Raw genomic sequence first — 20,363 nt, forward strand, 5'->3', positions numbered from 1 at the left:
TTGATGTTAAAGTGGCCACTCTAGTTGTCCCTGGACAGCGTGATGATCTCATCCTGGGATCGAATGTCATTAAGCATCTATTGCATGAGATGAAAGGCACTGACGAATACTGGAAGCTCGTCAACAACATGGATGGCCAGACCCACTCCCCAGAGGGTGAGCAGTTTCTGCAGATGATGACAAGTGTCACAAGATGGAAGGGACAGCAAGTCGATGGCAAGGTTGGGACAGTGAAGCTCACTCAAGCTGTGACTCTTTCGCCCAAGACTGAACACTTAGTTTGGGGTAAACTTCCTAAATATGTGGCATTGTCTCCAGGCAGCACTGTAATAGTCGAACCTACCAGGTCAAAGGTCATGCCCAGAAACATACTCGTGGGTAGAGTTATTACACCTATGTGGGGAGATGGCTGGGTCCCTTTAAAGGTAGTAAACTGTTCTGACAAACATCTCACCCTAAGACGTAACATGAAGTTGGCCGATGTGTCTACATGCTTGGCTGTTGAGGATGCAACAATCTTTCAGGGCCTTCATGAAGTGAGGAAAACCCCAATGGAACAGAAGCAGGATGACAATGGTTGCCAAAATCTGAAACAAAGACTGTCTGATCTAGGATTAGTAGACATTGTCATTGATGGATGCCAGGTAACTGACCAGTGGAAGGAAAAGCTTGTGAATACCATCACAAAATATGAAGAGATCTTCTCAAGACATAATCTGGACTGCGGAGAAGCCAGGGATTATGTTCAACGTATCCACCTGGTTGATGACAGACCCTTCCGGCTACCATACAGAAGAATTCCGCCTGCTCATTACCTGAAGCTGAGGAAGGTATTGACAGATATGGAAGAAGTAGGTCTTATACGCAAGTTAGTTAGTGAGTATGCCTCCCCTTTAGTCATGGCATGGAAGAAAGACGGGAGTCTGAGGTTATGCACTGACTTCAGGTGGATGAATGCACGAACGGTGAAGGACGCTCATCCCCTTCCTCATAAAGCAAATTGCTTGGTGGCAGTGAATTTTTCAGCACCATGGACTTGACCTCAGGATTTTATAACATTCCAGTTCATGAAGAGGACAAGAAGTACACAGCCTTTACCACACCGATGGGACTTTATGAGTACAATCGCATGCCACAAGGTCTGTGTAACAGCCCGGCCTCTTTCATGAGAATGATGTTAAGTATATTTGGGGACCTAAACTTCTCAAATCTCCTTTGTTACCTAGATGACTTGTTGGTCTTTGCACCCACCGAGGAACAGGCTCTACAGCGACTTAAAGTTGTGTTTAGCCGTCTAAGAGCCAACAATTTCAAACTAGGACCCCAAAAATGCCACTTCCTACGAAGAACAGTGAAATTCCTCGGATATATCATTAAAGAGGACAGTGTGTCAGTGGATCCTGAGAAGGTGGAGGCCATTGCCAAGATGAGCCATGCTCAGCTGATGGAGGCAGATGGCTGCACTCCCTCTGCTCGGAGGCTGAAATCCTTCTTGGGTATGGTATTATATTACCAGCACTTCATTCCTGACTGTTCTGCTATAGCCAGACCTTTGTTTGCACTCACTGGGGGTCAAAAGAGAAGAGGAAGAGATGGGAAGAAGGGCAACAGTGGGATTTTCCGGAATCTGAAGCTATCGGATTAGCCTGAGGAGTGTGTCGTTGCATTCCAGAAGCTGAAGGATGCTCTTTTGAATTGTGTCGTGCTAGCTCACCCTGATTTCGAGAGGCTGTTCATTCTCTTCACTGACGCTTCCTAGGATGGTCTTGGGGCTGTGCTTTGCCAAGTACTTGAAGGTCAAGATAAGGCAAGGCCAATAGCATTTGCGAGCAAGACCCTGAGTAAGTCGCAGAGAAGGTATCCGGCACACAGACTTGAATTTCTAGCACTGAAATGGAGTGTGTGTGAGAAATTCAGTCACTGGCTTAAGGGGCACGAGTTCACTGTCTGGACAAATAGTAACCCATTAACGTACATCATGACAAAACCCAAGCTGGACGCTTGCGAGCAAAGATGGGTTGCCAAGCTGGCACCGTACAACTTTGATTTGAAGCGTATCCCAGGCAGCAAGAATACAGTAGCAGATGCACTGAGCCGCGACCCCTTCGCAGTGACTGTCGCGCAGAGACTGATGAGGGAGTCCTACCTAGCACTTCTGTCTGAGGCTGTTGGGACGTTGAATGATGATGTCCAAGATGCCTTCCGTTGGGCTTCTTATCCCCAGGAGATAACCTCCTTGACCACTGCTGAAGTGAAGGCCATAAGTCAGCTCCATATCGACTGGGAATGCTCAACGGAGATGCAAGCAATCCAGCTTGGTTCCAACACCCAACAGCTGCTTTCTCCTGGTATTGACACTTTGCCTGAACTCTCGCACGAGGAACTTCGAGATCTCCAGCTGCAAGACTCTGTGACTTCCAAGGTCATCCCTTTCGTCTTCAATAAGAAACGGCCCACCAGACGAGATTGATACAATGTTTCTTCTAAAGTGTTGTTGCTGATGAAACAGTGGGACCGCTTGATCCTAAGAGAGGGAGTTCTGTATCGTGTCATTAAGGAGAGTCACACAAACCGGAGAAAGTTCCAGTATGTCTTGCCAGAGGTGTTGAGACTCAAAGCGATGACTGGCATTCACGACCTTGCAGGACTTCAAGGCCAAGCTAGAACTCTAGCTCTGGCCAGACAGATATTTTTCTGGCCTGCAATGGAGAGAGACATCAAGGAGTATGTGCGCTGCTGCCAGAGATGCGTTCTAGCAAAGACTCCAGAGCCAGCGGCTAGAGCCCCGTTAGAGAGCATCAAAACTTGCTCTCCCATGGAGTTGGTGTGTTTGGATTTTTGGACAGCGGAAGACCGTAAGAAGAACTCAGTTGATGTTCTGGTGGTGACTGACCACTTCACTAAACTTGCCCATGCATGGCCATGCAGAAACCAGACAGCCAAGCAAGTAGCTCGTAATCTGTGGGATCATGTCTTCTGTGTCTACGGATTTGCATCAAGAATCCACACTGATCAGGGCGCAAATTTTGAGAGTGAGCTAATAGCAGAACTGCTTAAACTCAGTAACTGTTTTAAAGTGACCATTGGCCTCTTGGTGAAATCCCTGAGTGGTTTCCTTCCTCTCCGGAAACTGAGTTAGGAAGGACGCCTGTATCTTTGTAGTGACTGAGTGTATTGATACCTCACCCAACGTGTAATTAATAACTTCACCATGCTCAAAGGGATATTCAACATCTGCTTTTGTATTGTTGTTGACCCATCTACCAATGGGCGCACTTCTTTGCGAGGCACTGGAAAACCTCTCTGGTCTTTGTGGTTGCATCTGTGTTTGAATTTCACTGTTCGACTGAGGGACCTTACAGGTAATTGTATCTGTGTGGGGTACAGAGATGAGATAGTTATTAAATAATGACGTCAAACACTGTTAATGTACACAGAGTGAGTCCATTCAACTTATTATTTGACTTGTTATGCAAATGTTTACTCCTGAACTGTTACTTAGGCTTTCCATAACAAAGGGGTTGAATACTTATTGACTCATTGACTTATTGACTTATTGACATTTCAGCTTTTCATTTTTCATTTGTAAAAATCTCTAAAAACCTCATGCTATTATGGTGTTTAGGCCAGTGACACAAAATCTGAATTTAATACATGCGGAAAAAGTCAAGGGATGTGAATACTTTGAATACTTTTTTAATACTTTCTGAAGGCACTGTAGGTTACTGAGCTCGCTTGCTAATAAACAATTTAACCCTGCAGGCTAACTAACCCGATATATAGTATATGTTGCTGTTCTAGCAGCAGCATGAATGAACAGGGTGTGCTGCTGCTCTTGGAACAGAAATGTGTTAACCACAGTAGATATTGCTGTAACGAGCTGGGTCAGCTCTGGATGGAATTGGGTGTGAGTGAACACACCGTGTTTGGACACATTCAGCTCATCATACAGAGGGAGACCACCTGCCAGTAGTTTTTTTTGTAGATCTTGTGTAGTAGTGATCAGTAGTAATTCAGTAGTACTTTTTCATTAGGGAGACAGTATGTCACAACACACACTCACTCTATAAACAATTGTTTATATTTAACCTGAATCCAATCGAGAATCTGTGGACTCTGTCCATAGGACAACAATCAGTCGTATATTGCACAAATCTGGCCTTTATGGAAGAGTGGCAAGAAGAAAGCCATTTCTTAAAGATATCCATATAAAGTGTTGTTTAAAGTTTGCCACAAGCCACCTGGGAGACACACCAAACATGTGGAAGAAGGTGCTCTGGTCAGATGAAACCAAAATTGAACTTTTTGGCAACAATGCAAAACGTTATGTTTGGCGTAAAAGCAACACAGCTCATCACCCTGAACACACCATCCCCACTGTCAAACATGGTGGTGGCAGCATCATGGTTTGGGCCTGCTTTTCTTCAGCAGGGACATGGAAGATGGTTAAAATTGATGGGAAGATGGATGGAGCCAAATACAGGACCATTCTGGAAGAAAACCTGATGGAGTCTGCAAAAGACCTGAGACTGGGACCGAGATTTGTCTTCCAACAAGACAATGATCCAAAACATAAAGCAAAATCTACAATGGAATGGTTCAAAAATAAACATATCCAAGTGTTAGAATGGCCAAGTCAAAGTCCAGACCTGAATCCAATCGAGAATCTGTGGAAAGAACTGAAAACTGCTGTTCACAAATGCTCTCCATCCAACCTCACTGAGCTCGAGCTGTTTTGCAAGGAGGAATGGGAAAAAATGTCAGTCTCTCGATGTGTAAAACTGATAGAGACATACCCCAAGCGACTTACAGCTGTAATCGCAGCAAAAGGTGGCGCTACAAAGTATTAACTTAAGGGGGCTGAATAATTTTGCACGCCCAATTTTTCAGTTTTTGATTTGTTAAAAAAGTTTGAAATATCCAATAAATGTCGTTCCACTTCATGACTATGTCCCACTTGTTGTTGATTCTTCACAAAAAAATACAGTTTTATATCTTTATGTTTGAAGCTTGAAATGTGGCAAAAGGTCGCAAAGTTCAAGGGGGCCGAATACTTTCGCAAGGCACTGTATTTATATATATACATATACTACCGTTTGGGGTCACTTAGAAATGTCTTTGTTTTCATTGAAAACATACATGAAATTAGTTGCAAAATGGGAAATATAGTCAAGATGTTGACAAGGTAATGATTTATTTTTTATTGAAATAATAATTGTGTCCTAACTTTGCTTTCGTCAAAGAGTCCTCCATTAGCTGCAATTCCAGCCTTGCAGACCTTTGGCATTCTAGTTGTCAATTTGTTGAAGTAATCTGAAGAGATTTCACCTCATGCTTCCTGAAGCCCCTCCCACACGTTGGATTGGCTGGATGGGCACTTCTTACTTACCATACGGTCAAGCTGCTCCCACAACAGCTTGATAGGGTTGAGATCTGGTGACTGTGCTGGCCACTCCATTATAGACAGAATACCAGCTGACTGCTTCTTAACCTAAATAGTTCTTGCATAGTTTGGAAATGTGCTTTGGGTCATTGTCCTGCTTTAGGAGGAAATTGGTCCAATTAAGCGCCGTCCACAGGGTATGGCATGGCGTTGCAAAATGGAGTGATAGCCTTCCTTCTTCAAGATCCCTTTTACCCTGTACAAATCTCCCACTTTACCACCACCAAAGCACCCCCAGAGCTTCATATTGCCTCCACCATGCTTGACAGATAGCGTCAAGCACTCCTCCATCATCTTTAAATTTTTTCTGCAACTCACAAATGTTCTTCTTTGTGATCCGGACACCTCAAACTTAGATTAGTCTGTCCATAACACTTTTTTCCTATCTTCCTCTGTCCGGTGTCTATGTTCTTTTTCCCATCTTAATCTTTTATTTTTATTGGCCAGTCTGAGATATGACTTTTTCTTTGCAACTCTGACTAGAAGACCAGCATCCCGGAGTCACCTCTTTACTGTTGACGTTGAGACTGGTGTTTTGCGGGTACTATTTAATGTAGCTGCCAGTTGAGGACTTGTGAGAGGTGTCTGTTTCTCAAACTAGACACTCTAATCTACTTGTCCTCTTGCTCAGTTGTGCAAAAAAAAGTTTAAAAAGTTTGAAATATCCAAGAAATGTCATTCCACTTCATGATTGTGTCCCACTTGTTGTTGATTCTTCACAAAAAAATACAGTTTTATATCTTTATGTTTGAAGCCTGAAATGTGGCAAAAGGTCGCAAAGTTCAAGGGGGCCGATTTTGACTAAGTGCAGTGGCTAAATGGCTAATATAATTGTCAAAATACAATTTCCATTCTAATCCTTTAGCCACAATGGCGAGTGGTGAAATGTTATTCTTGACGCATACAAATCCAATGTCCAGAGATTGATTCAAGTTGAAAAATAATAATATATTTATTTGTCGTTCTTCTGGACACAAAAATGTATAGAATTTTACCAAAATTAATTCTGATCATTAAACGAAAGAAACAAACAGCATGGTAAACATGGACGGTGTGGTCAAAAGACTGTGTGCTGCCATTCCAGTCACTCCCAGTAGGCCTTGGAGAATGTATGCCTTTCAACTGTATTCTACATTGGCCTGTAGAGGGGGAACACACCTGACAGGGGATTAATGGCAAACACACATTCAACAGAAATGTTTCATGAATTGGAAACAATTCCTACAATAAGTATTCAGACCCTTGGGTATGACGTTACAAGCTTGGCACACCTGTATTTGGGGAGTTTCTCACATTCTTCTCTGCAGATCCTCTCAAGCTCTGTCAGGTTGGATGGGGAGTGTCGATGCACAGCTATTTTCATGTCTCTCCAGAGATGTTCGATCGGGTTCAAATCCAGGCTCTGGCTGGGCCACTCAAGGACATTCAGAGATTTGTCCCGAAGCCACTCCCGTGTTCTCTTGGCCGTGTGTTTAGGGTCTTTGTCCTGTTGGAAGGTGAACCTTTGCCCCCAGTTTGAGGTCCTGAGTGCTCTGAATCAGGTTTTCATCAAGAATCTCTGTACTTTGCGCTGTTTATCTTTCCCTCGATCCTGACTATTCTCCCAGTCCCTGTTGCTGAAAAACACCACCATGCTGCCACCACCATGCTTCACTGCAGGGATGGTATTGGCCAGGTGATGAGCGGTGCCTGGTTTCCTCCAGACATGCCTCTTGGCATTCAGGCCAAAGAGTTCAATCTTGGTTTCATCAGACCAGATAATCTTGTTTCTGTAAAAGAGAGGTGATCTTACGTAACAGTCTGTACAAAATTAAGTCAGCAATTGTGAATGATATTGCCAGTTCTCTATGTCAGGTCTTTTATACACAAAGGCCTATGTAACTAATATGGTCAAAGAGCAATATTTGATAATGTCCAAGATAGATCTCTTGATTGTTTGAAAAAGACGATGGAAACACCATGCGTAATGGATATTTGGTGCCAGAATGGGGCACATCAATATTATAATCGTTCACCTGGAAATGTGAAACAATAAAGTAAAACTCAGTTAGACATTCAATAGTGATTGTTTTTACAAAAGTCTATAACCCTGTCATAACACCTGTATCCAAGGCCAAGGTCCACCAACTCTAACTTCCACTTGCATTGACATGAAAGGAAAACCATGGATCGATCATAGAAAATGCAATGGAATAAGTGGCAAGTTGTCCATCACTTAGAAACACATTTGAAACACAAAGGCACCATATCATTACTGTTGTTCTTAATATACACTAAAAATTAGGGGCTTAACAAAGTTTATTCTAAGATTCTCAAAGTTATTTGAAGAACCTTAGGATTCTTAACACTGAAAATTGCCCCCAAAAGGTTCTTCCAAGAACCCCATAGGAGGAGGTGTTCATCGAGGAACCTCCTTAGTTGGTGCAGGTTCTTGCAAGAACCTAACTGCCCAACTGAAACATTTGGAAGGACAGCAGGAGCAGGCACTTAGCTGAAACAAGTATATATTTCCTTAATTTAAGGTAAGGTCTGTCCCTGTATGATCTAAATTGATATTGTTTGAGGATAGCATCAATCTTTTCATATTTGTGCAAATCTTTCTAAAAGAGAATTGACAATTTAATGGCTATCAAATCAACAAAGAGGTAAGAATATGTAGGCTATAAGAAAATGTTGAAGGCTAGGTGTATTGGGTGCAGGTGACTGAACTGCTCACTTATGTGTCTGTCTGCAGATATACAGAGGAGGCATACAAAGGTGTCACATCTGCTCCTGCAACGCCCCCTCAACAGCTCATCCTGTGTCTCCTTGACCTGCCACCACTCCCCCAGTACTCTCTCCATCTCCCTCTCCTTCTCTCTCTCCTTCTGTGTGTGATTGTGTGGGGGCGGAGACAGGTTTGCTGGAGTCAGAGCAGATCCCCACCAGCTGCAATCTGTTCCATAATCAAGAACTCTACAAATACTCAGCCCTGCCACTTCCACGATGCCAGATCGTAATCTCTGCTCAGTCAGTCTACGCTTCTAGCTATTTGTTACTATTCAGATCCTGTTACCTTGCTGTGTATGTTTCCCTGCCTGACGCTGTTTTTCTCTCTGCTACAGTTCTGCCCGCTCTGACTCTGGTCCCTGTCTCCTGTCCCACATCTTGTCATCCTGCTACTCTGTCCTGGATTATCATAGGTACACTTCAACTGTGAGAGACGGAATCTAAAACAAAAATCCAGAAAATCACATTGTATGATTTTTGAGTAATTAATTTGCATTTTATTGCATGATATAAGTATTTGATCACCTACCAACCAGTAAGAATTCAGTCTCTTACAGACCTGTTAGTTTTTCTTTAAGAAGCCCTTTAAGATGAGTACAACCCCAAGAACACCATCCCAACAGTGAAGCATGGAGGTGGAAACATCATTCTTTGGGGATGCTTTTCTGCAAAGGGGACAGGACGACTGCACCGTATTGAGGGGAGGATGGATGGGGCCATGTATCGCGAGATCTTGGCCAACAACCTCCTTCCCTCAGTAAGAACATTGAAGAGGGGTCGTGGCTGGGTCTTCCAGCATGACAACGACCCGAAACACACAGCCAGGGCAACTAAGGAGTGGCTCCGTAAGAAGCATCTCAAGGTCCTGGAGTGGCCCAGCCAGTCTCCAGACCTGAACCCAATAGAAAATCTTTGGAGGGAGCTGAAAGTCCGTATCGCCCAGTGACAGCCCCGAAACCTGAAGGATCTGGAGAAGGTCTGTATGGAGGTGTGCACCAAAATCCCTGCTGCAGTGTGTGCAAACCTGGTCAAGAACAACAGGAAACGTATGATCTCTGTAATTGCAAACAAAGGTTTCTGTACCAAATATTAAGTTCTGCTTTTCTGATGTATCAAATACTTATGTCATGCAATAAAATGCAAATTAATTACTTAAAAAATAATACAATGTGATTTTCTGGATATTTGCTTTAGATTCCGTCTCTCACAGTTGAAGTGATAATGATAAAAATGACAGACCTCTACATGCTTTGTAAGTAGGAAAACCTGCAAAATTGGCAGTGTATCACATATGTATCAAATACTTGTTCTCCCCACCGTATGTGTTTGAAAAACTATATCCAAACAGCTTTTTCATTCACATTTACCACAAAAACCAAGGTATTCATACTGTCGTGCATGTTTTGTTAAATAATTTTGGATTCAGACTTCACCCTCCCTACACCTCTGAATATTATAGGATACCTGTTCAATCACCATGTGCTGCAAAATCCTTCTGGCTGTGGATACGGAGAACGTCAACATGCCAGAGAATATACCCACTGGACTTGAGGCTCTGCTGGGAGTTTACCTGATATTTTGATTAGTTTATTCTACTTTGCCACTAAAATCAACCTTTTTAAAAGGTTCTTCGAAGAAATTATAGGGGTTCCCCCACAGTTTCAATTTGAAGAACCCCTAAAGGATACTCCAGGAACCTTTTCTTTTTAGAGTGTAGTTGTAAAATGATTATACCACTGATATCGTTAAAGCGAAACCTAAACAACCGACGACAGGTTAAGAGGACAGTGTGTGATGACGTACATCCTCCACTCTTATCTGGACTAAAGAGAGAATCATTGACAGTGACCAACATTAGAGATGTTTACTTATAGATTTTCTAAATAGTTAAGGAACTATCTTCTGTATATATTATTGTCTTTGAAAGCTTCAAAAAATTGTAATTCAAGTCATACAGATATGATATCCGTTTAGAATGTTGTCAATGAAGCTTGTCAATATTATATATTTTTTAACACTGGAGTTGTTGTCAGGATACCACGGCCAAAGTGATATGCTGTTATGGAAATAGGAAACAAGTGATAATGGTTTAACATGGACCTGATGTCTCTTTACATTGTGCACTTCACAAGAATGTAAAGTATCAACTCATTTATATAGAAATTATGTCTGAGTGTTGGAGTGTACCCCTGGCTGTCCATACATTTTTAAACCAAGAATGGTGCCATCTGCTTTGCTTAATATAAGGAATTTGAAATGATTTATACTTTTACTTTTGATACTTAAGTATACAGTGCCTTGCGAAAGTATTCGGCCCCCTTGAACTTTGCAACCTTTTGCCACATTTCAGGCTTCAAACATAAATATATAAAACTGTATTTTTTGTGAAGAATCAACAACAAGTGGGACACAATCATGAAGTGGAACGACATTTATTGGATATTTCAAACTTTTTTAACAAATCAAAAACTGAAAAATTGGGCGTGCAAAATGATTCAGCCCCTTTACTTTCAGTGCAGCAAACTCTCTCCAGAAGTTCAGTGAGGATCTCTGAATGATCCAATGTTGACCTAAATGACTAATGATGATAAATACAATCCACCTGTGTGTAATCAAGTCTCCGTATAAATGCACCTGCACTGTGATAGTCTCAGAGGTCCGTTAAAAGCGCAGAGAGCATCATGAAGAACAAGGAACACACCAGGCAGGTCCGAGATACTGTTGTGAAGAAGTTTAAAGCTGGATTTGGATACAAAAAGAGTTCCCAAGCTTTAAACATCCCAAGGAGCACTGTGCAAGCGATAATATTGAAATGGAAGGAGTATCAGACCACTGCAAATCTTTCTATTATCTATATATTCTATATCTTTCTTTCTATTTAATAAAATGACGAACACTTACCACGCTGCATATTGGTCCGATCCTTCCTACTCCTCCTCAGAAGAGGAGGAAAACCGTTACACACGACAATAAACTCTTGCACAGTAGCAGATAGATGCGGTGTTAATAAACAGTCACATTTTTAAGAAGAAACATAATCCTCTATCTTTTGAATGGTTTAAGCTCCAAAATATTATGACCCCATCACTGAAAGGTAAGACTCTCTGCCCACAAGCCCATTAGAACATAATGCACCAGACCAGGCACTAAATCAAACTGGGTAGAAAGAACATCATCAATGATGTTTTTTTGTACACAGAAGATCATGAAAAAGTATTGCCTGATCTTTTAAATTTCCCAATACCTTTCTGATGCATTTCAGTCACTTCAAACCATACTTCCTTCAAACTGAAATACTGTCAAAAGTACTTTAATACTGATTTGTAATAGACTGTCATACCCCCCAATTAAAAAAGTCAACATTGACCATTGATTACATCACTGTCTTTACATGGTAGGGTTGCAAAAAAATGTAATGTAAAAATCCTAAATATTGATATATAATTTGTACATTTTTTATAAACAATGTATTTATTTGTTACATCTGACTGTGTGAAACCTAGTAGTATTAACAAATACATGTCTGTCACTGAATAACCTCATTGGATAGTGAAAAAAAACACACCAATCTCTTTCATAATGTCTTTAAACAATAAAAGCTAATTGACCAACATTTCTGAAAATGGATATAGTCCGTTTTGGAATGAAACTGTTACATTTATTTCGGCTGTTTTCTGGCTGTTTTGCATACATTTTTCCTTTGAATAAAACACACTATCCAAACCAACATTTGGTTTGTAATGTATGTGAGGAATTCTGAGGTTTATTCATATTTCAAACAAGGGTATAGTTACTGTACAGTACATATTTGAATTCAGAAATAATGAGAAAATCACAAGTGATTTAGGGCAACATTCTATTTTGGCAAAATTGTAAGAATGCCTGCGACACATCTTTGACAATGATTAAACACAATATCCAAACCAACTAATCCGAGAGCAAATAAACCGAGTAGACAAAGTAACACAATTGAATTTGTTGAATTTATGAACAGTTCATAATGGTTATCTATATTTGAAAAAGATGACTGTTACTGACCATCTTTTCAAATGGATAGAATGACAGAAAACCATCAAATATAAGTGAAGGAGTGACTTGGTGCAACATTTTAGTTTGGTAAAATAATAACATAACAAATACAATATTTAGCCTACAAATCCTGATATATATAAACATTGTACATTTCAGTAAACAAACCGAAATGTAATTGAAAATGGATAACTGAAACCATGGAATGTCAGCTTTACAAAACACATCCAGTAACGTTCTCAAGCTGTCTGACTTGCCAGTCGATACCTGTCAAACCCACTGTCCTTCATAAACCCCAACCTTTACTGAACCATTAATTTCCCTAGAAGTACTTAGTGACTTGATGTCTCTTGTTACATAGTTGTTTCAAGCCCTATACCCACCCACTGAACAAAACAATTAGATATACCTTAATTCCAAGGAAAAGTGGCGACGCAGTCAATCATTCTTAATCCAACTGTATAAAAAGCTCGAGGACACAAAAGGGGTTATTTTACCTGACGCCTCCAACTCGGAAGAACGCACTTTAACCTCCCAGGGCGCATCGCCAGACTATCTCTCGCCATGTCCATTGTAGCCAGTCGCAGTAGTAGTCGTAGATACAGCTCACGTAGCGGTGTCGATTCGAGTGGCCTCAGTTTGTCCGAAACGGGATGCAGTTTTCCAAAGGTTTGGGAGGCGGTAGGCCCCGCATGAGTGTGTCCTCTGTTGGGAGCAGTCGCGCGCCGAGTGTATATGGAGGCGCCGGGGGATACGGCACCCGTATCTCTCAGTCCTATTTCTCTATGGACGGGCCAGGCCAGATCACTATCGGCGCCAACGAGAAGAATACCATGCAGAATCTGAATGACCGTTTGGCCACCTACCTGGAAAAGGTAAGGAAGAGTGACGGGAATGTACAGTAGATGGAGATTACGCGCGCTGAGCAATATTACGCACGGCCTAGATTATGAGCGGAGATCGAAAGACAAGGCAGAGTGATCAACATATTCGATGATACAGAAAAATGTTACGAGAGAGTGATCTTTAATCTTTTTTATTGAGCTTTTTTTGTTTTCAGTAAACCCCTATCAATAACCCCTATCATCAATACTACCCAGAATGTTCAATTAAATGGGATAATACAGTAGGCTACAACCAATGGTTTACTTCATATTTAGATTTTTTTTATTCTGCTTTGCCATTAAAATCATAATAAACGCTGACAACTAAAATATTGTTTTATTATTAATAAAAATATTAGGGGAGGGGGTAGTTCACAAAGTTCTTCAAAGGTTTCTTTGAGGATCCATTAAAATGAGTTATTTGAAGAACTTGTATTGGTTCCCCCACAGTTTGTATTTGAAGAACCCCTAAAGGATACTACAGGAGACTTTTCATTTTAGAGTGTAAAACAGAAAATGGACACAATTAAATGGATATCGATCAACAAAGAGCTAAGAATAAGTAGGCTATAAGAATATGTTGAAGGCTAGCTGTATTGGGTGCAGATGACTGAACTGCTCACTTGTGTCTGTGTCTCTAGGTATACAAAGGTATGTCAATTAGTATTGGTATGTTATGCAGATCACATGTACCATCCTCCTCCCTACCTACCTCTCCTCCTTACCTCTTCAATGAAAATCCCATAGGCCTCTACATTATGGACAAGGTATGTGTTTGAAAAACTATATCAAAACAGCTTTTTCATTCACATTTACCACAAAAACCAAGGTATTCATACTGTCGTGCATGTTTTGTTAAACAATTTTGGATTCAGACTTCACCCTCCCTACACCTCTGAATATTATAGGATACCTGTTCAATCACCATGCGCTGCAAAATCCTTCTGGCTGTGGATACGGAGAACGTCAACATGCCAGAGAATATACCCACTGGACTTGAGGCTCTGCTGGGAGTTTACCTGATATTTTGATTAGTTTATTCTACTTTGCCACTAAAATCAACCTTTTTAAAAGGTTCTTTGAAGAAATTATAGGGGTTCCCCCACAGTTTCAATTTAAAGAACCCCTAAAGGATACTCCAGGAACCTTTTCTTTTTAGAGTGCAGTTGTAAAATGATTATACCACTGATATCGTTAAAGCGAAACCTAAACAACCAATGAGAAAAGGTTAAGAGGACAGTGTGTGATGACGTACATCCTCCACTCTTATCTGGACTAAAGAGAGAATCATTGACAGTGACCAACATTAGAGATGTTTACTTATAGATTTTCTAAATAGTTAAGGAACTATCTTCTGTATATATTATAGTCTTTAAAAGCTTCAAAAAATTGTAATTCAAGTCATACAGATATGATATCCGTTTAGAATGTTGTCAATTAAGCTTGTCAATATTATATTTTTTTTAACACTGGAATTGTTGTCAGGATACCACAGCCAAAGTGATATGCTGTTATGGAAATAGGAAACAAGTGATAATGGTTTAACATGGACCTGATGTCTCTTTACATTGTGCACTTCACAAGAATGTAAAGTATCAACTAATGTATATAGAAAAACTGGAAGCCAGTCTGTCAGTTTCTGGCACTCCAAGGATGATGAGAATAGATAGGGGGGCTCTTTCCTAGGAAGACTGGAGGTGTGTTTGTGTGTGGTAACTGGGGTGTGTGGAAGAGGGTGTATAGTAGAAACTCATCTTTTAAGGGAAATAAAAGGATAATTAAAGCAAAAAAAAGCATGTAAGATTGTTGATGTCCTAGATTAGAAATACAACCATTTCGTTAGGGTCCTTCCACCTCCAGCCCTCTAAATTGTGCTGGCCCAGTCTGTGCCATGTCCCTCTTTTTTATATTTAGAAACAAATACTTTTAGACTTTTACGCAAGTAGTATTTTACTGTGTTACTTTTACTTGAGTAACTTTCTATTTACTTTTGCTCAAGTATGACATTTGTGTACTTTTTCCACCACTGATCATTCCACCTGACATTTGGAAGGAATTGCATGTCGTTGTCTTTTGCATGTAGGCCAAAGACAATGACTCACTCTTTCGCTTTTGTTGGGGTCTTTTGCTAAACGAGGCAGAACATCTCTACCTGTGGTAATAGAACCAAAGAGAGACCTAAGACAACAACATTGCAAGGCAGCAACACATGACAACACAGCATGGTAGCAACACAACATAACAACAACATGGTAGCAACACAACATACATAGTGAGGACAATGACATAGCAGGATTTGATCATTTATTTTAAATTCCATTATGTTGGGGATTATCTAATGGGAGAGTGCCGATTCTCATAACGTGATGTGTTACGCTCCAAATGGCACCCTATTCCCTATGTAGTGCACAACAGGGCCCACAGGGTCAATGTAGTGCTCTATATAGGGAATAGGGTGCCATTTCAGATAGACCCATGAACTGAACTTTTTATTTTGATTTATTTCACCAAGCAAGTCAGTTAAAAACAAATTCTTATTTACAATGACGGCCTATCCCGGCCAAACTCTCCCTTAACACAGATGACGCTGGGCCAATTGTGCAGCGCCCTATGGTACTCCAAATCACGACCGGTTGTGATACAACCTGGGATCAAACCAGGTTCTGTAGTGATGACCCTAGCCCCACTGCAATGCAGTGCCTTAGACCACTGTGCCACTCGGGAGCCCAAATGATTCCCTCCACTCCCTGTGTACACAGGTACGCTCTCTAGAGGCAGCTAATAGTAAGTTGGAGCTGCAGATCAAGGAGTTCTACGAGATGAGATCACCGACTCACAAGAAGGACCTCAGTGGGTTCCATACCACCATCTCAGACATCCTCAACCAGGTACTTCTGGGTAATGTAGTCTTAATGTAGCGACCCACTGGGCACACACTGGTTGAATCAACATTGTTTCCATGTAATTGCAACTTAATTATGTTGAAACAACGTGGAATAGATGTTAAATTGATGTCTGTCACAGTGGGAAGGGTGGTGAGGATAGGATTGAGAAGACGCCAACAGCTTTGTGAATGAAGAGCGTCACTAGAATGAATTAGATAAGTGATAGATTTTAGGTATAATTCCTATTGTCTTTCAGTATTTATCTTGTTGATTGTTGAAAAACATGTTCTGTTGTAAATGAATGAACAGTAGACATGAACCAGATCTGTTGATCTAAACACATGATATCCTATACATAGTTGACTCTTATTACATCCCATTGACTGTGGCTGTCCTCCTGTTCCTAGATCCAAGCCAGGTCTGTGGAGAACTCTCAGATGATCCTGCAGGTGGATAATGCCAGACATGCAGCTGATGTCTTCAAGATGAAGTAGGTGCACTTCCTGTACACAGCCTCTGTGAGTGTACTGATTCTGTTTGTAACTCTTGGCCTATAGGTTTGAGATTGAGTAGATGCAATTCTCCCAGATCTACAGAAATGCTCATGGGGGTAGGCAGGGCTATGGATCAGTTTATGGTTGGGCAAGTTGTATCTTGGTTTGTTGTGAGGAGGAACTAATCAAGCCCTCTTCTTTCCTCAACCTCTGTAGGTTAGAGACGGAGGCTAACATGCGTATGAAGATGGAAGGGGATGTGGCTCGTCAGAGAGGAGTCCTGGACAGGTTTACACTCACCAGAGCAGAACTGGAGATACAGATTGAGGGGCTGAAGAAGGAGCTGGTCTACCTCAGGAAGAACCACAAGGAGGTCATTTCTCCTCACACACTCAAGTTGTAACGCTTGTGCTGTTGGCTGAAGTCTGAATGCTGCAGGCATTTGTGGTTTTTCATTAGGACACAATGGCACCCCCTGTAGTTTTTGCAATGTTTTCCCATTGAATGTATTTATCAATTCTCAGTGGGTTTGAGATCTTTCTATGTTTGGCCACAAGGGGGCAAAACTCACCCACAACAAATCTAGGGCAACTTCACTGTTATTAGTACTCAAATATACAGTAACTCATTGCTTTCAGGTGCTTTTGCCCTTCACTGTGTATACGTAAACTACAAAATCCCAGTTATTATGGCACAATTTGTCCCCCTTTTCCTGTTGTTAGGAGATGCATTTGATGCGGACGCTGCATTGTGGTGCTGTGAATGTGGAGATGGACTGTGCTTCCTCTGTGGACATGAGCAAGGTGCTGGAGGAGATGAGGACCCAGTATGAGGGCATGATAACGAAGAACCAGAGAGATGCTGCCAAGTGGTTTGAGAGCAAGGTGAGACAACCTCTGAAAATAGGACAGGGGGACTCGAAAGATGTGGGCCTGGGTCCCTAAAATGTACATGTATTTTGTGAAGTGGTACTATACTTTTGACTAATACGGTGTGTGTGTGTGTGTGTGTGTGTGTGTGTCAGGTGGAGGTGCTTCAGAACCAGATCACCACCAGCACCACAGAGGTGAAGACCTCTCAGTCTCAGGTGACCGACCTGAAGAGGACCTTCCAGAGCCTGGAGATGGAACTACATGGCCTGCTCACTCAGGTATGATGTCAAACCATCTTAGTGAATCAGCATCCCTAAACATATAGCATTTCTCTTTACCCTACCTCTGTTCTCAAAATATGGAATTCCTTTAGGTCTTAAAAGAACAGTACATTCCAAAATCAAAGTTTGTTAGATGTTTTCAGACCTCCACAGTGGTTTAATGTCAAAGGGTTCTAACACCTTTATGCACACCAATCTAACTATCTCTACCCTTCTTCATCTCCCTCTTTATACATTTATACTACCCTCTCCTTCTTTCCTTCTCCATTTTCTTCATCCCTTACAAACATAAACACATTCCTAGAAGGGGTACCTGGAGCAGAGCGTCGTTGATATAAACGGCCGCCACGGCTCCCAGCTGAGCCAGCTGCAGGTTTGTATCAACAACATGGAGGAGGAGCTGCAGCAGCTCAACGTCAGCATCCAGCAGCAGGCCTCTGAGTACCAGATCCTCCTGGACATCAAGATGAGGTTGGAGATGGAGATCGCTGAGTACAGGAGGCTGCTGGATGGAGAGGGACTCAGGTGAGAGGGGATAATGGAGGGGCAGGAAAGAAGGAGGGACAAGGGATGGGGGGATGACAGCTGTTTATTGGCACCTTATTGCAAACGGAGGTGGAAAACGTACTCAACTGTCACACTTGATAAAAAGTAAAGATACCTTAATAGAACATGACTCAAATAAAAGTCTAAAAGCATTTGGTTTAAAATATACTTAAGTATCAATGGTAAAAATGTCAATCATTTCAAATTCCTTGTATTAACCAGATGGCACAATTTTCTTGTTTTTTTTTATTTACAGAACGCTAGGGGCAGTCAGACATCATTTACAAACAAAACATGTTGGTTTAGTGAGTCCGCCAGATCAGAGGCAGTAGGGATTACCAGGAATGTTCTCCTGTCCGGCTAAGCATTCAAAATGTAACGAGTACTTTTGGGTGTCAAGGAAAAATACAATATTTTCTTAAGGAATGTAGTGAAGCAAAAGTAGTCAGAAATATAAATAGTAAAGTAAAGGAAAGTACAGACACCCCCAAAATATACTTCATTATTACTTTAAAGTATTTTTACATAAGTATTTTACACCACTGATTGCAAACTAGTAGATCAAGATGTGTGTTGGTGAGTTTAGCTGACCGTAAGTCTTCTTCCCCTGTATGTCTACCAGTAGGCATGTGGAGACCAGACAGGAGGTCAGGAAAGTGATTGTGGTCGAGAAGATCCAGGAAATACAACAAGTCCAGGAAGTGGTGGAAGGTGAGCAAGCAGAGAATAATTCATCAAATGAATGAATCAATGAAAGAATGCATTCCTTTTTGGTGGCTCTTTCCACAGAGTATCATCCACACATGCAGAAGCGAGTGAGGGTGATCGTGGAGGAGATGGTGGATGGGAAGGTGGTGTCCACCTCAGTAGAAGAGAAGGTCCAGGATATGAACTAACTGAGAAGGCCAGAAGGCATAGTTCCGGAATCTGGTGAAGCGGTAACGGACCACCCAAACCCCTGGACAACACATACAACTAATGTTGGGGGTTCAAGCCTCGTCTATATATACAGTTGAAGTCGGAAGTATACCTTAGTGAAATACATTTAAACTCAGTTTTTCACAATTCCTGACATTTAATCCTAGTAAGAATTCCCTTTCTTAGGTCAGTTAAGATCACCACCTTATTTTAAGAATGTGAAATGTCAGAATAATAGTAGAGAGAATGATTTATTTCAGCTTTTATTTCTTTCATCACATTCCCAGTGGGTCAGAAATGTACATGCACTCAATTAGTATTTGGTAGCATTGCCTTTAAATTGGGTCAAACATTTTGGGTAGCCTTCCACAAGCTTCCCACAATAAGTTGGGTGAATTTTGGCCCATTCCTCCTGACAGAGCTGATGTAACTGAGTCAGGTTTGTAGGCCTCCTTGCTTGCACACGCTTTTTCAGTTCTGCCCACAAATTTTCTATGGGATTGAGGTCAAGACTTTGTGATGGCCACTCCAATACCTTGACTTTGTTGTCCTTGCCACAACTTTGGAAGTATGCTTAGAGTCATTGGGGTGGCAGGGTACCCTAGTGGTTAGAGCGTTGGACTAGTAACCAGAAGTTTGAAAGGTCAAATCCCAGAGCTGACAAATCTTTCGTTCTGCCCCTGAAAAGGTAGTTAACCCACTGTTCCTAGGCCGTCATTGAAAATAAGAATTTGTTCTTAACTGACTTGCCTGGTAAAATAAAATTGTCTATTTGGAAGACCCATTTGCAACCAAGCTTTAACTTCCTGACTGATGTCTTGAGATGTTGCTTCAATATATCCACATCATTTTCCTTCCTCATAATGCCATCTATTTTGTGAAGTGCACCAGTCCCTCCTGCAGCAAAGCACCCCACAACATGATGCTGCCACCCCCGTGCTTCACGGTTGGGATGGTGTTCTTTGGCTGGCAAGCCTCCCCCTTTTCCTCCAAACATAACGATGGTCATTATGGCCAAACAGTTCTATTTTTGTTTTTATCAGACATTTCTCCAAAAAGTACAATCTTTGTCCCCATGTGCAGTTGCAAATCGTAGTCTGGCTTATTTATGGCGGTTTTGGAGCAGTGGCTTCTTCCTTACTGAGAGGCCTTTCAATTTATGTCGATATAGGACTTGTTTGTGGATATAGATACTTTTGTACCTGTTTCCTCCAGCATCTCCACAAAGTCCTGTGCTGTTCT

At 41.5% G+C, this 20,363-nt stretch overlaps 1 protein-coding gene across 1 annotated transcript; it reads left to right on the forward strand.

The window, feature by feature from the left end:
- The first annotated feature begins 12,810 nt into the window (after window positions 1-12,810).
- On the forward strand, window positions 12,811-19,318 carry LOC110493626 (keratin, type I cytoskeletal 19). Its single transcript, XM_021567997.2, has 9 exons — window positions 12,811-13,116; window positions 15,885-16,013; window positions 16,418-16,500; window positions 16,721-16,877; window positions 17,227-17,388; window positions 17,529-17,654; window positions 17,962-18,182; window positions 18,826-18,914; window positions 18,993-19,318. Exons 1-9 carry the CDS (start codon window positions 12,895-12,897, stop codon window positions 19,097-19,099), a joined length of 1,296 nt encoding a protein of 431 aa, XP_021423672.2. The 5' UTR covers window positions 12,811-12,894; the 3' UTR covers window positions 19,100-19,318.
- Window positions 19,319-20,363: the final 1,045 nt, after the last annotated feature.

The sequence above is a fragment of the Oncorhynchus mykiss genome, chromosome 17 (genome assembly GCF_013265735.2).
Source record: "Oncorhynchus mykiss isolate Arlee chromosome 17, USDA_OmykA_1.1, whole genome shotgun sequence".
NCBI lineage: Eukaryota > Metazoa > Chordata > Actinopteri > Salmoniformes > Salmonidae > Oncorhynchus > Oncorhynchus mykiss.